The sequence below is a fragment of the Venustampulla echinocandica genome (genome assembly GCF_003357145.1).
Source record: "Venustampulla echinocandica strain BP 5553 chromosome Unknown scaffold_13, whole genome shotgun sequence".
NCBI classification, from domain to species: Eukaryota; Fungi; Ascomycota; class Leotiomycetes; order Helotiales; family Pleuroascaceae; genus Venustampulla; species Venustampulla echinocandica.
Genome location: NW_022474218.1, coordinates 189,929 through 207,880, shown reverse-complemented (window position 1 = coordinate 207,880; position 17,952 = coordinate 189,929). Strand labels below are relative to the sequence as shown.

Here is a 17,952-nt window from a genome sequence, read left to right as displayed (position 1 = left end):
TGGAGCAAAATTTAGGTAGTTATAGCGGGTAGGAGAGGTTTATAAATAAGACCTCTGTGCTTTATTGCTATGGGCAATTGCCCATGGGATAATGTAGATCTATTTTCATAAGGGTTCGGTTCGGGATTCGTAGGAGCCTAAACAGGCTCCTAGGGAAATCGGCAAAACTTGACAAAAATGACATGATAAGGCCCTAATCCAACGGGTATCGCTCAGGGGCTGCTAAGGGGCTGCTCAGGGGACGCTCAGGGGATGCTCGGGTAGAAGCGGCTCGGCTTACTAACCGATCTTGGAACAAGATGGTGAGATTGGAGTTCATCAACCAGATTATCTTCCTTACGGTTAGATCCGGATAGCTCTTGCAGCAATTGATATGAACTTTATGCAGTTGATCACTAATGCCAATGCTATCTCGCTGGGTATTCCAAGTAGCTTAGGGGAAGGCGGCTTGACTTGCGTTTACGTTATTGACTGAAACTACATATTCGTCCCTGATGTTTGCGGCGGCGAAAGACAAAACAAGTATATTATAGCAGTGTACTATAAGTAGATACACTAGCCACATCTATGTTTTAGTTATACTACGTACTATCGAGACAAATTTCTGTTTAAGGGTATGTCAAAGAAGCCTTTCGGTGATGTAGTACTGTTCCTTGTTATCTGGCCTCCTAGCCTTTCCTCTCCCTGACTGGATAGAGACGTGAAACGGGTACTCTGCACTTCAGGGCATAAATCCGTGTTGTGCACCAATCTTGTTACGGCCTTCAGAGATTTTGTTACCCAATTGGCCCTTCCAGTGTTTTTCTTTATTCGTGGCAGCCCGGAACATGAACTGCTAACAATGAGTGCCGCAATGCGGCACGTCTTGATGCCTAAAGTGCGAGAGACTAATGGGGTGTTTGGGTCCCTAATTGGCTATCCTCAGTGTATAATACATATATGTACATGCATATTAGCAATTACTAGAAGGTCGACGCTTTTTAAAGTCCTTACCACTGCTCTTGTAAATACAACCATATAGAAGTATGTCAGGTACTAGTATGCAGGCTTTTCATATCTATTTTGTTCTTTGAAAAATAGTCATTTAGCCCCTGGATGTTACTTCAACTGTAGATTAAACATAAATACTTCGTCTCTTTACACTATTGCCGTTGTGGAGAAGGATCAACCGAAAATGATAGGCACATGTCGTTTCAGGTCTATTACTTCTTTAATGCCGATAGAATATACACTGGAAACTAATTCATGGCTGCCGGCGGAGAAATTAAACGGCCACAAGGCTCACCTCAGCTGCCCCATCTCGCCAATTCCACAATTCAACGCTATATTTTCCATAAATAGGGTTGGTTCATCTCTCTTCTAGGACTCATTTTAACGACTATTAACCATACTATAGCTTAATACCCGTACCTTGATGGAGGGGGCCTAACGATGATGGCAGAGGTGGCACTGATCTCTCCAATATAACCAAGGAAGAGAAGAAGGATAGTGTGGAAGTTGAAGAGGGGATTGACGAAGTGGTCATAACTAAAAGAGGCAATTCCCGAAGAACAAGATGTCAAACTGCGGCCAAAGCTGGAAAAGTACCATATAACTAGAAATGCAAAGCGCATAAGCTGCCCAGCTTTAGTAACTTCAAGTTAGATAGCTATGATGACTCAAATAATCTCAAAATCTAGACTTTCAAACGCAAATGGCTGGCTACTAGTTAGTAGCCTTATCTCTTGTGACGTATTGAGTCTTACAAAATATTTGCTTCAGTTACTTCGTTTACTTTCGTCCATCCTACATCTCCATCTACAGTCTAATTTACGATCTGGGGAGAGCTACGAAATGAGAACTATTATTGCCATTGAAAATAGCAATTTAAAATACCTTGTTGATATAAAACTGTACGGACTATACCTATCAAATTATTTATTATAAGTTGTTGCTAGGAAATTTGAAGATAATATTAACTAAGCTCCTATAGTTAAGTGTAGCCCTATGTTTGTTATAGATAGTTTGTATATTGTCTAAAATAGGTGTATTTACGCTTATTGAGATTTTAATTTCAAATTGATCTAATCGGTTATAAATTTCTATAAAAATAGTAGTTATTCATAGTAAAGTTATTTCAGACAAAAATAAGATCAGTTATATTATCAGGCACTTCTGGGGCGTTTTTACAATATTGACGTCAAATAAACTAACTAGCAATATCTCTCTGAAATTTTATCTACAGGATATCGTCGATCGAATTAATTCGACTGATCCATTTTGTAACCCACCGGATTGAGGTCATTTAACCCCTCAAACGTTTTAGACCTCAGATTTCTCGCCGTCCATGGCTTACCTATGCAAACCAACGTACCTCGTACGTCCATCCGCCTTAGGTCTATAGTTTCTCAATCTTGAATAGCTAACTCCCCTCAAAAATTGATCCTTTGATAAATAATATACCTAGGTAGGTTAGGAAGGTGCAAAATATGGGAGATTGGGTAACCGTCCTTGAATAGCAAGCAAACAATGTCAACATTGGTAGCCTAAGTTGCATCTCTATTGACCTTGGCTGTTTCAGGATGCCCCATGGCAAACAAAGTGTACCGCCGTTTCAAGAACACCGAAACAGAGCAGGGATGCCCAAATTTGACTCCCTGCTCATGATCCCCGATATCTTATCTGCCTCCTGAGAAATACATTGCAATCTCCTCGTCGAGAAGACGTTGAGGAAGAGGAGTACATTTGTTTCTGGATGACGGATTTCATTAACAGGATGCTGCAGGATATTGAAACAATAAGTGTTGTGCCATATTTGTGCTTTTTGTTATTTACAAAATTGCAATATCGTTTTAATAGTTTGGCAGAGAAACAGCCAAGAAGTATGCTTACTGCAGGGAGGCCCCCGAGGATATATCAAGGTTCCTTTCTAGTTCGACCTCGAATATAGAGGTAGGTAGATTACTCTTACTCTAAAATATTGAATATAGGCATTCCATGTCCTGATCTTTTATCTACTTCAAGGAGTTATACGACTCTCGTTACTTTCTCGGGATACAGTCTATGAAAAAAAATTCTAGCTATCCTAGCGCTTAGCGTGATATCAGACAATGCATCTCGCGACACTTGGCAGCTGAGTACGGGTCAGTGGAAGTTGTAGAATTGGGAATTATAGTAAAAGATATTAGGATATATTGGAGATACAACCCGAGCAGCTGCTATTGCTACTTCTGCTTGATGAGAGGTCTCTGGTTGGATTTATTTGGTAGAATAAAAGTTTTGCAGGGTAGTAGAAGGGATAAACACCCTTGGTATTAGGTAGCAGGTAGGGCAGAAGAAACGCAAATAAAAGAAATAGAATTTCCTTCACGGGAATCGAAAGTGACATGTAAGGACGCTCAAGTTATTAAGCATTTACCTAGCTATGTCCTCATATTCAAGTTATATGCCGTCATTGTGCCTAGCGATATTTGTATCTTTGATAGTCACCATTGTAGATAAGTATTGGGCATAAACATTTGGGACTGCTGATAGATATGCAACTCTGTCATAATAGAAAGTTGCTCTGCAGGAGCGGGGCCACGGGCTCCATGAGTTATTGCCTGAGTAAGCATGTCTGCTCGTCTAGTGAATTTCACATATATAATGTCGAACCGGCTTGTTGGCTTTGCCCCAAACCTCTCCGAATGGAGCCTTCAAGGTGTAAACTTGCAACTCTTCGGGCCTGCAATTAGCTGTACTGTATGGCCCATGGCTACCAGAAAAGAGGGGCAGGTAAAATCCCCTTAGAGCATAATCGACTTAATGATGTCACAATTGTGACAGTGTAGCCTGTGATGGAAAAGGCACCCGTGGAATTGAAATATGTTTTTCAGCTATAAAAGAGTTGGGGTTGTCCTTGGGAAGTAGGACATGTCACATGCTTCAACTGTAAACGATGTGGAGAGAAGCAGGACAGCAGGCATTCTGGTTTCAAAAGATTGAGCCGTATAAATAATGAAGCGGAGCGATATATTTAACCCTCTAGATACCTGTATCTGACCTTCGCTAAAAGAGTCAAAACAAAACGCGTAAAAGGAAAGAGAAATTCAACTCGACTCGACTCTTAGATTGGTATTAAAAAAATAAAAATAAAATTATGTCGACGCTCAAAATGGCAAAAGAGTTCAGCCCGACGTCGAGTGCCTACATCTCTTGTCGAGTAGATCCGATTCGATCTTGTTATTGTCGCATTTTGTCGTTTTTTTTATTTTTTTTATTTTTCGTATTTTGTCGCTTTTTTTTATTTTCGTATTTTGTTGTGTTTGTTAATTTTCGTATTTTGTCGTTTTTTTAACGTCCCCCTTTTTGGGGCCTGTGCCTACGTACCCTAAATCCCTGTCGACCTCGAAAGTACAATTCGTCCTGAACCACTCAACCAAGTGGCCGCCCTTGTACCCCTCGAAAGAACAAAACGCTTATTTGGTATTATATGTAAGAGGTCGGTTAGGAGTTATAGCCAGGCAGTTTGCCACACCGCCTGTAGGCGGTGAAGCTCGACGGCGGTTCATCGTGAAGTTTTGAAGGGAATAACACTGATGGAAGTAAATTATCTGGCGGGCTTTAGGTATTTAGCCTGTGGTAGGACTGCCAAGTGCCATGTATTCCCCCAAGCAGCTTTAGTGTGGAGAATAGCTATCTGTAAGCTATAAGGGGATGAGTTAGTTGGTGGACCATAAATACTAATCTATCTGAAGGGGGATTTGTCCATGGGTGATGTTTTGACACGAGGAAACGGAATAATCTGAACAGAGTCCCCATATAGTTGGAGTATCCGTCAACATTGTTCCTGATATTAAAACAGAACTCCTAATTAGATTTTTGGAATTACGATAGTTCTCTGGTAAGTATCTTGTAAGTATGAACTTGGTCGAGGTTAATGATGTCGAACTCATCACGTGGACTGTGGGGTAGTGGGGTCAGGCTCAATATCTGGAATTCAAATCGTCATTCCCAATTATCAACAACTTCAACTTGGTCGAACCTGCTTACTTGGGCTGTCGATTCAAAGTCAATTGGGATTGACCCCGACTGTCGAAATAACTTCACTAACAAGCGCCCGGCTTCGGCTACTTGTTCGTACAATGTCTTCCTCAGCAGCCACGGACGTTGCGGTTGCACCATGGCGCCGTCTCTTCCTCTCGCATATTTCCAAAATGGACTCCCCAGAGTTTGTTTTCAGTACGCTTAGCCTAGCCGATCCCAACGAATCTGCAACACCGTATGTCCCAAGAGCGCGATACTGTATATTCCGAGGCATGTGGGGAGAGCTTCCGGCGAATAGTTACAATGATGCACCGAAAAACGAACGGAACTATCAGAGCGATTTACCTACCCTAACGACCGATGTCAGGATGCACAAGATCCCCGAGATCTTTGCAAGTTCGGCAGGCCACGAGGACTCGAGCCAGACCGAGAGTCAGGGTTGTGATGGGGGTGGAGCGGTTGAAGCTGTATTCTGGGTGAAGGAGGCCATGACACAATGGAGATTCCGCGGGAAGGCCTACGTCGTCGGTCCAGGCATCGAAGGGCCAGGTGAGGATCCCATTGGAGTGAGAATGGTGAAAAGGGAGATTGGCAAACGAATGAAGGTTATCAAGGAAGCAGGAAGGGAAAGCTGGAGCTGGGCCACAGAGCTTACGGCCCATTTTGGGAATCTAAGCCCGACAATGAGAGGCACATTCAAAAACCCAGCGCCAGGCAGCCCGATGTCACTTCCACCTACGGACAAGTCTCTTAGATTAGGACAGCAAGTCAGTGATTTGGAGGATCCGGTTGCAAGGAAGAATTTCAGAGTGGTTATTATCAAGCCGGACGAGGTGGAGAGAGTTGATCTCAGCAACCCCGAGCGGGTTCAGCGATGGAAGTTTACCTACGTCAGTCCGAAGAGCGGACCCTTGGACCAACGCCGAGAGGGTGTTGGTGAGTGGAAAACGGAAGAACTCTGGCCATAAGTAGCACGACGGACATCGGGGCGTGAGGCGGTGGAACACGGGAGGCCGGGCAGATTAGATAGATCGTCGGCTAGATAATAAATAAGATGGCGATAGCAGCTTTCATTGGAGGATCCGCCCGGGAAATTTCCATCTGACAAGCCAGACAAGCCAACAACTTGACCTGTCAGGATAGCCCATCCTCATGATCCCCACGCCTTCCGCCGCTTTTGCCTCGGGCACCGTGATGATTCGACAGCTGACGCCCTTTCTCTCATTTTGTGAGCTGGCTTGAATCCATGCTCTTGTCCGAGCACCTACGCCGCTTTTCTGCACGACGCACGTTTCTTGCAAGGAGAAGGCCTTGTCCAACGCGATGCCCTTGTCGTCCATCTCACACACCAAGGGAAAGGAATAACGATGTGGCACTTCTCGAATTGTTCGATGGCGAGGAAATGAAGGAGAGAAGTGTCCGCAAGGCTGGAGATCGCTGCCCGGATCGGTTTTGCCCTTTCCCCGGCGTGGCTCGGCGAGGAGCGCCAGAAGTTTGCGGTCAGCGCCTTTGAGATGCCAGTGGTCAGGTAGTACGAAGCACTACTACGCGCAAACATGCTGTAGCAGTTGCAACACTTCTAACCGTCGAACCGACCAGAGTCCAACAATAGGGCAAGTTCCAACATGGAAACCAATCTCCGTCCAGGGGGGGAGCTCAGAAAATCATCAGGAGGTCAGCAAAAGGATATTATTGCCTGTGCCCCCAGTCGGCTTGCATAAATCTGAGAGCGCCAGGAAGAGGGCTCATTACGACGACGGAAGTCCCCAAGTGACCAAGTTGCCCAATGTGAATGTGCGTTTCCATTATTGCACGAGCAGTCCGACTCATCATACTGCGTCCATACCTACCTATATCACAATCAAAATATAGTGCTACGTAATTTCCCCACCATGTGTGTGCGCCTTTTCATATGGCCTGGCCCGTCCCGCATGTGCAGCAGGGTGGTTTGCCGCGAGCTGACTGCAATAATAATAATAATATAATCGTGATGCTTGCAGTTGGTTTGCACTATGTAGATCGATCTAGATGAGTACGAAGTCCGAGGGAATAATCTAGAGCACAAACAAACATACCGTTTCCGGCCATTCTCGCCGATGCACGGAATTCTCAATCCAGCAAACACTTCGAAAGCAAACCTTACAGTTACAGGTTGCTCGTGTACGGCTCTTGGTTGATGTTGGTGCCGAGTACCTAGGTAGATATGTAGCTTCGGCTGAGACAGTGATATTCTTTCCGCTCGTGGGCTTTTTTTCCCAGCGTAGCAGTCCACGACTCCAACGGCTCCGGGCGCTGAGACACGATGGCGATGATGGTCTGGGCCAGAAATGATTACTAGTTACATTATTCCAATTACTTCCAGCGCTTCGTAATGTTCGACTCGCAGGCGCATGTTCATGCTCCATGCTTACTCAACGAAATAATCGCCAGACAAGGAGACAGGGAGACGCGGTCAAATCACCACGCAAGTTCCAACATCATCTGTTGTCGTGCAGGCAAGCTGGGCAGGGAAGCCCGTGCTAAAAATGAACTTTCGACATGCTGTAACCCGTCCACCGCACTGCACCGGCGGCGAGGCCAGGCCATGACCATGACCGTGCCAGCCTCAAGCTTCGAAGCCGTTTCTCGAGAGTCGAAACGTGGTGATGGCGTCAAGGGCTAATGGCAAGCTGCTCCAAGCCCAAACCCACACCCAGGCGATTGGACGCCGCCACCAGATGCGCGGCCAAAGACTCTGGACGTATTTCTTTTTCTTCCTGTGTGGTGCTGTGCTTTGCTTCCCGCAGCCTCGCAGGTCGACAGGTACAGGCGACAGTGGCTGCTGATCCTCTCAAAGTCGTTGCGCGGTGCCAGCTACCTCGTACTCTGTGTGCGCCAAGTGGTTTATATCAACGATTCGGCGGAGCAATTCCTCGAGTGAGAAACAGCCCTGGCTGGCATAAATACACTGGGGGTGGGGGATCTTGAGTCTTGGAGTCTTGGACCGACCAACGGCCATGGATGGGACTGCCAGATCCAAGATGATTCTTCCCCATCCATGATACAGCGATACATGGGCCATCCATACATCCCGTATACATCCCGTATACATCCCGTATACATCCATCTACACATACCTCCGGAGCCATTATTCCCCTACTCCCCTACTCCCCTACACCGTCGTCCGCCGCGCGACCAGATGGACAATGCAGCCGCGATCGCCAGGGTCCTCTCCCGCAGTTCCACGCTCACGCTCACGCTCACGCCAAGTACAAGTGCGTACAAGTGCCCCGTCCCCGTCCCCGTCATCCGCCCATCTTCGATTTTGACTTCGACACTTCGACTTTAACCTCCCACTACTCAACTTTAGCTTCGGGTTGTCCAACGTCGAGGCTCCAGCTCCAGCTCCAGCTCCAGCTTCCGCTCCAGCTCCATATTCCACACGCTTGACGGTCCATGCCCGAGAGCCGAGTCGAGACCAGCAATTGTAGCTCGTGATAGGCGGAGCACGACCGCTCTTTGTCCTCCATCCAACAGTTCCGAGACGGACCACGTCCCACTTGACGACGCAGATCGTTTACGAAGCACAACCTACAAGTACGAGTACAACCAAAGCTTAATACGGCTTTGGTACTACCTCGTCTGACCGTCCACCTCCAATCATTACAGTACATCGCGGTGGCAGATGTCGAACATGGCGGGTTAAATCGTCACCTTCCCCTCCTGCGTATCCTGTCCTTCAACACGGCGGCCGCCTGTTTCTGCTTGCTCGTTTTAGTTGAGTCCGACATCGCCAATCACTACCGGGCCAAATATCCCGCATCTTACCCCCAATCCACAGTCCGCCATGGCAAAGACAATAGCAAACTTCTCGATTCTCGAGGCGATGAATGCGCTTTGCATATCAATCCCTCAATGGAACGAACGGCTTGACCAACTGAATGGCCAAATTGCCCTGCGGCAGATTGAGCTCGCCCGACTAGAAGAGACAGACCGCCCACGCACCCAACCGTCCCTCAGGAACAAGGGATCGACCGAGTCACTTCGGCCGAGGGATGCGGACGAGAATCCGTTTCATGCGGCGGAAGATGAAGATAGAGAGGCTATTCAATTAAACCCGTTCGAAAGAACGGAATCGGATAAAAAAGGCATTTCGCCGAACCGACCACCAAACTCATCTAAGGCTGCAGAAGCTGCAGCCGCCAGAACCCCACCGCAGTCGAGAACAGCCGCAGATCCTAACCCATTCCCCGGCACGTTGAAGCGACAAATGTCACATCCCAGTCATTCGTCGCAAGCCCGAATTGGGCCCAATGTCCTCCGGAAACGAAAGACAGAGTCCCTGGCATCGGGAGAATCTCTAGCCCCAAAATATAGGACACGTTCTATGATTATTGTATATTATGACAGCGCGGTTCAAACTGCCTTCGAGGATTTGGTCAAGTTCGTTAGTGGAAGCCGAAACTCCATGCGGAGGGGGAAGATGGCCGCAAAGATGGCGGAGATGAAGAAAGCTGCCGAGGAGGAGTTTGCAGAGGAAGAAGATGAGGAAGATTCGGATGAGGAAGATTCGAACGACCTTACTCTGAATAATGGGAATATAAAGGTGGGCCAAAATGGAGGTGGCGCTGCAAATATATCAGTCCCGAAATTGAAATATACGTCGACAAGGCAGATGGGACCGCCCAAAGCCTTTGGCAAGCCGGAATATGTCGGAAGCACATTGAGCGTCGGATTATTGCGGGGACATAGAAAGGGGGGCGATGAGGATATTTTTGATGAATTGGACAAGGGGTTAGAGTGGTGTCAGAGCCAGTGCGAGCAGGGAGCTCACCATTTTCTGCGTGAAGGCCAATGCACCTCCGAAATTGCCAATATCAAAAAGAAGTTACTTGAGGTCAAACAAGTTGCTGAAAGGGAGATTGAGAAGCAGGAGAAAGAAGAGGCTTCAAATCCTAGTCCCCCTGTCAAATCCCCTCCGAGGCAGCTGCAGGGAATGCCAAGGACTAGAGAACTGAGGAAAACGCAAATGCGGAAGGAACCCGAGGCGCCGAAGGACCTCGAAGTTGACGAAATGGAAGTGGACGATGAGGGTGTTGACGATCTCGAACTGCCGACCAAAATAGTCTTCAAGAGAGCAGGGGACTTTGCATTGTGAGCACGAAGCGAAACTCACCATCCCCTCTAGCCATCTTTATATACTGGAAATGATTTTGATTTTTTTTTAAATACCCATTCGAGCGGAATCTTCAGAAAGCAAAAGAAAAATAGCGGGTTTGCGAGGACATATAACGGGCATAGTTCACTGGGCGTCATTCATTTGAGGGATATCTACTGCGTGCATCTTCTGGATCGTGCTAGATAGGGATAGGCGCGTGCTTGCTACATACTGGGAATATTTGTGCTTGTGTATATGGGAATAATTCAAAATGGCATTAATGGAAACATAGCAATGGGGATGGAAAAGTCTAGAGCTTTAGGATAGCTTGGGGTCTATATTTTCATCATGGTTCGAATTATGATATGACTGGACGAAAAATGATCTATTGATATTCATGTCTATACTTCGTAACTCTAGAAGCAACGGTCTATCGGACAATACCTCCAGTTAAGGTCTGGACTTTGCATACCCCTCCGCTTTCTGTGACTAGTTTGCCAACTCCCGTCTTTGCTGGCTCACCCTCCTTACTCAACTCCTTAACAACGCCAGCATCGAAAGCCACCTCCAGATCCGCAGTAGTTGTGAAGCCCGGCTGTATCATATCCCATACTTTTTTTTAATTTTAACTCCACGCGCCAACGTCACGCGCCAACAAATTGATTTCAACCTCGCGTGCACCAACTTCGCGCGCCAACAATTTGATTTTAACTTCACGTGCACCAACTTCACGCGCCAACAAAGTTGACACGCGCCAGCAACAACATCAACAACAACAACAGCTGAATCTACATCAATGGGGAGCTTGATCACTGCGAACCGATTTCTCAGCTTCAATTGATTTTAACTTCACGCGCCAGCAACAACATCAACAACAACAACAGCTGAATCTACATCAATGGGGAGCTTGATCACTGCGAACCGATTTCTCAGCTTCAATATTAATCGTCATTCGGACATTGTCCAATTATGCTTGTATTGCCCAAGGGGCCTGCAATTGAGGCGCTGGCAGTGGACGTCGACATAACAACAAAGATGAGAGAAACTGTCTATAATAATAGCCATTCTCAAAGCTCAAAGGAGTCTTTAATAGGAGGTTGAAAGAACCAGCCAGAACAAAGGTGAGGTCAAGTCTCAACCCTCGCCTGTGGGCGTAGTATGACGATAGAACTCGAAGCCGAAGGCAGTTTTGAGAAGTCGCAGTCCCGACATGCCTTCCTTTCTGAACCCGCGACGCAACTTCCCTTCTCTCTCTCTCCCTCCTCACCTCTCTTTCTTTCCACACCTTCGCACCTCTCATTCTCTCTCCTCACGTCGGCCTTCTTATTCTCTCTCCTCACGTCGACCTGGCTGCTCATCTCAACTTTCTGATGAGCTGAGCTCAAGCTTCCAGCTCAGTTGTCAACTCTGTTACGAACATCATTGAAGTTGGGACGCTGTCCGACGCGACCAATGCCTGCCGCTGGGTATAGGTTTCCAGACAAGGCACCTGCTGCAATGTCTAGACGCCTTGAGAAGCTCAAACGCGTAGAGGAGGCCAAGGCACCTGAAGACCGCCTCGTGAATCGTGACTGGGACGATGAGGTGCAAAAGAAGATTGGCATTCTCAATGCAGTCAGGCAACGGTGAGCCTTCCAGGTCTCAGTCTACTGCCACCTGCTGATCGTGCAATCCAGGAATTCGAAGCGTCATTTCATCGAGCTCGCCACCTCGGCGCAAGTCAATATCTGCAAGACTGTTGAAGAAGCCGAGGCTTTCTTTACAAAAGGCGGTCCCAAATTCACTTGCAAAATTCTGAAAATGTTCACCGAAGCTTTTGCATTGTCATCGAATGGTCTGATTACGGACGGTATGTCGACTTCTACAATGGACAGCGTCCATCCATGACGGCTGACAAGCTTGGGTCTAGTTCCAACCGTACGCAGCATACAATACCTTTTGTTCGGGCTGTATGCTGTCTGCAAGAATTCTGGCAACCCGATTGATCGAGATGTTAAGCGGAATGTCTTGATGTGGATTCAGTCTGACTTGGCTGTTCGTGGGCTTGCCTGCCACAACCAGCGCACAAAGGCGGTAGCGCTGCCGGAAGACTTCTCTACGTTCATACGAGCATTCTTCGACACCGAGTACCTTACTGCCACCCAGTATACAACGCGAAACGCTCTCAACTTCGTATTGTGTGCTAACATGATGCTGGACTGCAGCAACCGCATCAGTGAGTTGTCGAGGCCGGCACTGTCAAACGATGACTGGGAAGCATATAAGAAGGAGCGCAAGGACAATCTGTGCACCTGGGGCCGCGTGGAACTGTTCGCTTTTCCAGGAGCTGACTGTCGTGTCGAATTGCGCGCTCGAATAACCTTTTGTGGGTTGAAGAACACTGGACAGAAGGGCAACAAGACCAAAGTAATTCCGATTCGCCTTCTCCCACTGTACATGGCGGCTGAAGATACATTACGATGGCTCCTGATCTTAGGCTTGATCGACGGAGTCTTCGAAGGCGTCTCTAGTTGGGCAGATTTGGAGGCCGTCCAACCAAGCCGGCATGGTACAAGCATTCCCATCAAGAAATCGATGCTAGCTACCCCGGTGAGTTTCCCTCTGTGCTTTCGAGATCGAGGCAGCTCATACAAGCTCTCGTCTCAGATTTTCCGTCAACCTCTTTACAAGCCGACCGACCCATCCTTGTGCTTGCTAGAGACAGAGGTAATGAGGTCTCAGCACTTTGTTAAACAACTGAAAGTATTGAGTCGGCATTGCGGTCTGCAGAGCCCTATGCTACCGGGTGTGCTCCGCCGTGGTAGTGCATACTTGCTAGGTTTGATGACATCTCACGAGGAACGGTGTGCACGGATGGGTCATGACGACAAGGACACAACATACTGGGGAGCATACAGAAACCAAACGTCGACTGTCGATTTTCAGGCACTACGCCACAACTTGGACGCTGTCGATGTCAGCCAGATGTCCAGCATTTTCCTTGCGAAATCAGAGTCAGCCCCAACTCGTGTCTCTGAGCAAGGCATCATCGAAATCAGCCAGGATGCAGAGCTTATCAAGCTTCTCCAGAGAGAGTGCGAGGTCATCGATCAAGGAGTTCGTGAGTTCGGATCATTGGCAACAGCGCGAGCTCAAGGATCTTCGACGGCGTCCGAATACGCAGCAATACGCCGCCAGTATCAAGAGCGAGAGCGAGCTCTACTATCCAAAAAGTTCGAGGAGGAGTATCGACAGCACTTTGATAACCCGGACGATGCCACTCAGATCACAACTCCAGTCGAGCCAAAAGATCAGAGCGCCCACTTCGACAATATGTTGGATGCCGAGGACGCCGAATTCGCTCTCATTGACCCTGTACTCCTTCAGGACATCGACGCTGTGGCCGAAGATCTCGGCAACATGCTTGCAGATTTTGACAGCCAGTCAGATGATACGCAAATGGACGGCGCCAATTCTGATCTTGGTACAGAGACCGATGCTACATCGCTGCACTCTGCTGGATCTATCAGCAGAAATAATTTTGGCTTGAGAGTAGTTGCGAAGAACTCGGTCTTTGAGGGTCTTTCTGACCTCATCTACAACCAGCCAGAAGGTCTATCGGCGGCTCGGTTTGCAGATGTCTGTGTTGAGAAATTCAATCATCTTCACGCCGCAGACAAATACTATCCGGACCAGGAGCCAACACCAGGAACTTTGTCTTGTAGATTCTGTGGCGTCTGTCTTATTGGCATGGATCATAATGAGCATATCCGGCCTTGTGGACTCAATGCCATGGCGAAATATATCCTTGAGGCCCTTGATCGCAATCAAGAGTCGCATCCTCCAGCCCGGAAGTGTGGAATGGTCGGTTTGGACGGCGTCCGACATTGTGCTGCCAAATACAAGCCGAAGAGAGATGTCAACTCCGGGGCTCATTTCGTAGACCACTGCTACAAACGTCACAGGGATGCATCAACCGGACAATATGTCTGCAATGATGATGCTACTGCTTTTTCGAGCTGGGACGATTTCCGAATCCATCGAATCACTCAGCATGCCGCATCGACCACTGTTATACCCGTGGATCAGAAGACTGGGAACCCAAGAGCTGAGATCTTGGTCTTTTGGTGCAAGATTTGTCAACGTGCATTCTCTCGTACAGAGGAGGACGAGGACCATCACTTTGTGCACCACTTGGACGACGTCCGATTGGCTCTTGACAAGCATGGATTCTCTGGAATTCTCGTCTCTGCCAGATGGTTTCACCCATCTTTCTGTATATTTTGTTTATACGATGGGGATGCAGGGCTTTCGACACAGTTCGCAGACTTCTACACTGTTTCCGCCTTTAAGAAGCACCTCGAAAAGCACCTCCGAGACCTCGTCGATGATGCGAGCATAGTATGTCCAGCTTCTACGGACACTGCGAATGGTATCAGAGCTGTTTGCCATCGTACCGAACCAATGAGCAAGGACGCTCTCGTTGCACACCTGATCAATGACCATAAGCTAGCAATCAATAGAGACAACACCTACTTCAAAGCCATGCGAAAGAGGGCAAGACCTGTGTTAGGAGAGAAGAACATCAATGAAGCTGTCCATTGCGTCAATGCATCGACTAGGACGATTTCCGAAGAAGCCAAGAGTGTGGATTAGAGTGGTTGCGGAAGAGCTTTACGATGTCACATGGAGGCATACGATAGTCGGCAATTTGTCTAGGACTTGTTACATACATATCTTGTTGCTCAGGAGCGACGTTGCGGTTTCCATTGTTAAATATGCAAGAATAGGGGGCGCTTATGTTTAGGAGGAGACATTTATGGTTTGCTGGAGTATCCCGTGGGTGGCTATCTTTAGCTATTACAGAATCAAGAATTACCTAACGATCCCATCTACCAAGCTCTTAACCGTGCACATTCCCCCGCTCTCTGTGATCATTTTTCCCCGGCCAGTTTTTGGCTCCTCTCCCTCTTTGCTCAGCTCCTTCACCATACCTGCGTCGAACACAACCTCCAAATTCAATGTGGTCTTGAATCCAGGCTGAATCGTCTCCCAAACACGACCCTTTTTGGGATTCAGCATCCCCTCGGGCTCACCCTTCCATCCCTCGAAGTAGACCCTCTCCCCAGCCTTCGCATCCGGCGGAGGCGCCACCAACTCGACGGGTCCCGCATGGTTATCCACCTCACCCTCCTTAAGCCTCGGCGAGGCGGCTAGAACCATGGCCGAGGACTTAATGCCACGCATCTTGACAGGCTTAAGGTTGCAAACAACCACAACCTTGCGTCCCTGCATGTCCTCCAGCGGCACCAGACCGTTCAATCCAGAGCAAACAGTCCGGACGACCTGGCCCTCATACTCAGATGTATCATCGGTGCCGGCCTTATCGCCCATAGCAATGGTAGACACATACAAGGAATCTGCTTCGGGGTGCTTGATAGCCTTCAGGATATGTCCGACGCGCAGATCAATGAGCGATGGGGACAGAGGTGCCGTAACCGCAGGAGCCTTGGGTGGTTTAGGCGCCTTCTCTTTTTTCTCTCTCTTCTTCTGCTGCGGTTCCTGACCTGCTGCCGCCGCGGCTGCTCCTCCGGCCACAGCAGCAACAGCAGCATCCTTCTCACCAACGCTCTTATCCCCCTTATTGCCCTTTGTCCTATCAGGAAGCGCAGCATCCTCTCCTCCAGCTGCCGCAGCCGCAGCAGCTTTCTCCTTCTTCAAGCGCTCCTTCTCGGCCTTCGCGTCAACAGGCGGCTTTACGTAGAGGATCTCCTCGGGATCGACCTTGAATCTCTCCGCATCTGGGATCTGGAGGCCGAAGATCGAGGAATTCTGCACGAAATCAAGAAGTCGGACGATATGGGGGCGGCCTTGCTCGCCTGTCCGCTGCTCGGCGGTCCATTGAGAGACTTGCGGTGCGAGGCTTTGATACAGGGAGATATCGGCTTTGGAGGGCTTCGCGCCGAGTAGCGTGGTGCGAGATGCGAGATGGGTGTTCAGCGTGTCGAGGAGGGATTTCTGGTCATTGCTGCTGCTGGATTTGAGACGGTCGGAGGTTGTGAGCCATTGGTTGATCTCGGCTTGCTCCGTGTCGCTGTAGGTGATATTCGAGAATGAAGACATGGTTCGTTGGAGGGAAGAGGTGAGCCGGATGGCGCGTGGGAGGATGCGTGTAGAGAACAGTTTGGCGGCGGGGGCGACGATGGTGGGAGATGCGTCTTCAGCTTCACGTTCAACTGTGGAATTCCTATAAATCCGAATAATGTGAGTCGAAGTCGAGGTTGGCAGTTTTCCTTTTCCGGAAGCGAGGGGCAGACAGGTCACGTGTCAGCAAGGTCTGCCAAAATTTTGGAATCATCTGGTATTGCTGAATGGTTCTGTTTCTGCATCATTAACATCTTACACATCTAGTGATTGATGGCCGCAGTCAATTGCCTAATATTCTTTATTTTACAATGCCTGCCGAGGCTCGCGCAGACAATGTAAACGTTTCGTTTGTAGCTCCAACGTTGAAGTCAGCGCGATCTCCTTCCACAAGACCTGGAGGATGCTCTAGTGTCATCAATTTCGGCATGATCTCGATATCTGGGCTCATCCATTCCTTTAGTGGAATGTTTATAGTGAGACAATCTACTTGGCGGGATTTGCTGCTTGGAGATTTCGTCGTCCTCGTGTATAATCAAGGTTCCCAAGACAAAGAGATACCCCGGGCAACCTCCACTTTCATTGCAGTCGCTGTGGTGTTATTCCCGTTCTCAGCTGGAATCTCCAATCGATGCCTATATGACTCGGATGCAACTACCTCTAGTTGCATGAGATCTGCACGGCCTCCTCCAGCCTGTTTGGCCGTTACTCTAGTCTAGACGTTGGGACGAATCCTCTCTGGAGTACCTAGAGCCCCCTTGGATGAACTATAGATATATCTCACATCAAGACTGGCCCGAACAAGGGATGGTGGAAATTCGGTTTTATACTACCATGCCCCGGATGAACGGATGGCTACGCCTTTCTAACCGTCTCTATTATTCTCTAGTCGTTCGGTGCGTACGTGGACCAATGTAAGCGCTTATAGGATCCATAATGGCTTCAAGGAGGCATACTGGAACGCTATGGATCCGGGCGTCAGATTTGCTTCCGCCCCCGCGTTCCCAATTTCTTAGCTCTGTGCACGTTTCCACCTTATGGCTCTAACTGCTGGTACCGAAGATAATGCGGGGTGGTATCAAAGCATGTCTTTCGATGTCATTTTAGACCTTCTCCTCCAAGCTTGGCAATGAGAATGGAGGCAATTTATATGTCTGAGCATACATGATATTCTGGTCAACACCACAACATCACTTACGAGTGTAAGAGATAATGCGTTTCCATCCTTTTATTTTAATGGAGCAAGTAAGTGGGAACAGTTTCGCCACGAAACCCGAAATATCTCCTCTTGACGTGACGTCGAGATGTGAACTAACGTGCGGGGTGAGGGGTACGTACTAAACAAGTAACTTGGTCTACGCCTCATTCTCCTTATTCGAACTCACGTGTTCGCGGGCGATCATCCCAAGGTACAACACGACCACTTAATACCAAGATACATTCAGTTATACGAGGGCTGATTGGGTAGTTCTGCATAGAATTTATCCCCCTCTTGTACAAACGCCTTCAAGAAGGCGAGTGGAATTATTTCCGGCCGGTTGGTTTCACAAAGGTCCCCTGCCCGGTTCCTATTCGTCTCTGAGGAGTAAACTCCTAGTGATTACCCTCGGACAGCAGTGAGGTTGTGTCCCCCGAGAAGCATATTATTCCGACTGCCCCTCCTCTGAACATCATCCATTCTACCTCAT

At 48.2% G+C, this 17,952-nt stretch overlaps 4 protein-coding genes across 4 annotated transcripts; 3 read left to right on the top strand and 1 right to left on the bottom strand.

Annotated features, from left to right (window-relative positions):
* Positions 1-5,102: 5,102 nt before the first annotated feature.
* BP5553_10050 (Uncharacterized protein) lies at positions 5,103-5,972 on the top strand (the record flags this gene model as incomplete). Its single annotated transcript, XM_032018673.1, has 1 exon — positions 5,103-5,972. The coding sequence occupies one exon, from the start codon at positions 5,103-5,105 to the stop codon at positions 5,970-5,972; it is 870 nt and encodes a 289-aa protein (XP_031865081.1).
* A 2,858-nt stretch (positions 5,973-8,830) lies between these two features.
* Positions 8,831-10,141, top strand: BP5553_10049 (Uncharacterized protein; the record flags this gene model as incomplete). Its single annotated transcript, XM_032018672.1, has 1 exon — positions 8,831-10,141. One exon carries the CDS (start codon positions 8,831-8,833, stop codon positions 10,139-10,141), a length of 1,311 nt encoding a protein of 436 aa, XP_031865080.1.
* Positions 10,142-11,593: 1,452 nt separating this feature from the next.
* Positions 11,594-14,776, top strand: BP5553_10048 (Uncharacterized protein; the record flags this gene model as incomplete). Its single annotated transcript, XM_032018671.1, has 3 exons — positions 11,594-11,766; positions 11,818-11,990; positions 12,051-14,776. 3 exons carry the CDS (start codon positions 11,594-11,596, stop codon positions 14,774-14,776), a joined length of 3,072 nt encoding a protein of 1,023 aa, XP_031865079.1.
* Positions 14,777-14,995: 219 nt separating this feature from the next.
* Positions 14,996-16,243, bottom strand: BP5553_10047 (Uncharacterized protein; the record flags this gene model as incomplete). Its single annotated transcript, XM_032018670.1, has 1 exon — positions 14,996-16,243. One exon carries the CDS (start codon positions 16,241-16,243, stop codon positions 14,996-14,998), a length of 1,248 nt encoding a protein of 415 aa, XP_031865078.1.
* Between the last annotated feature and the right edge of the window lie 1,709 nt (positions 16,244-17,952).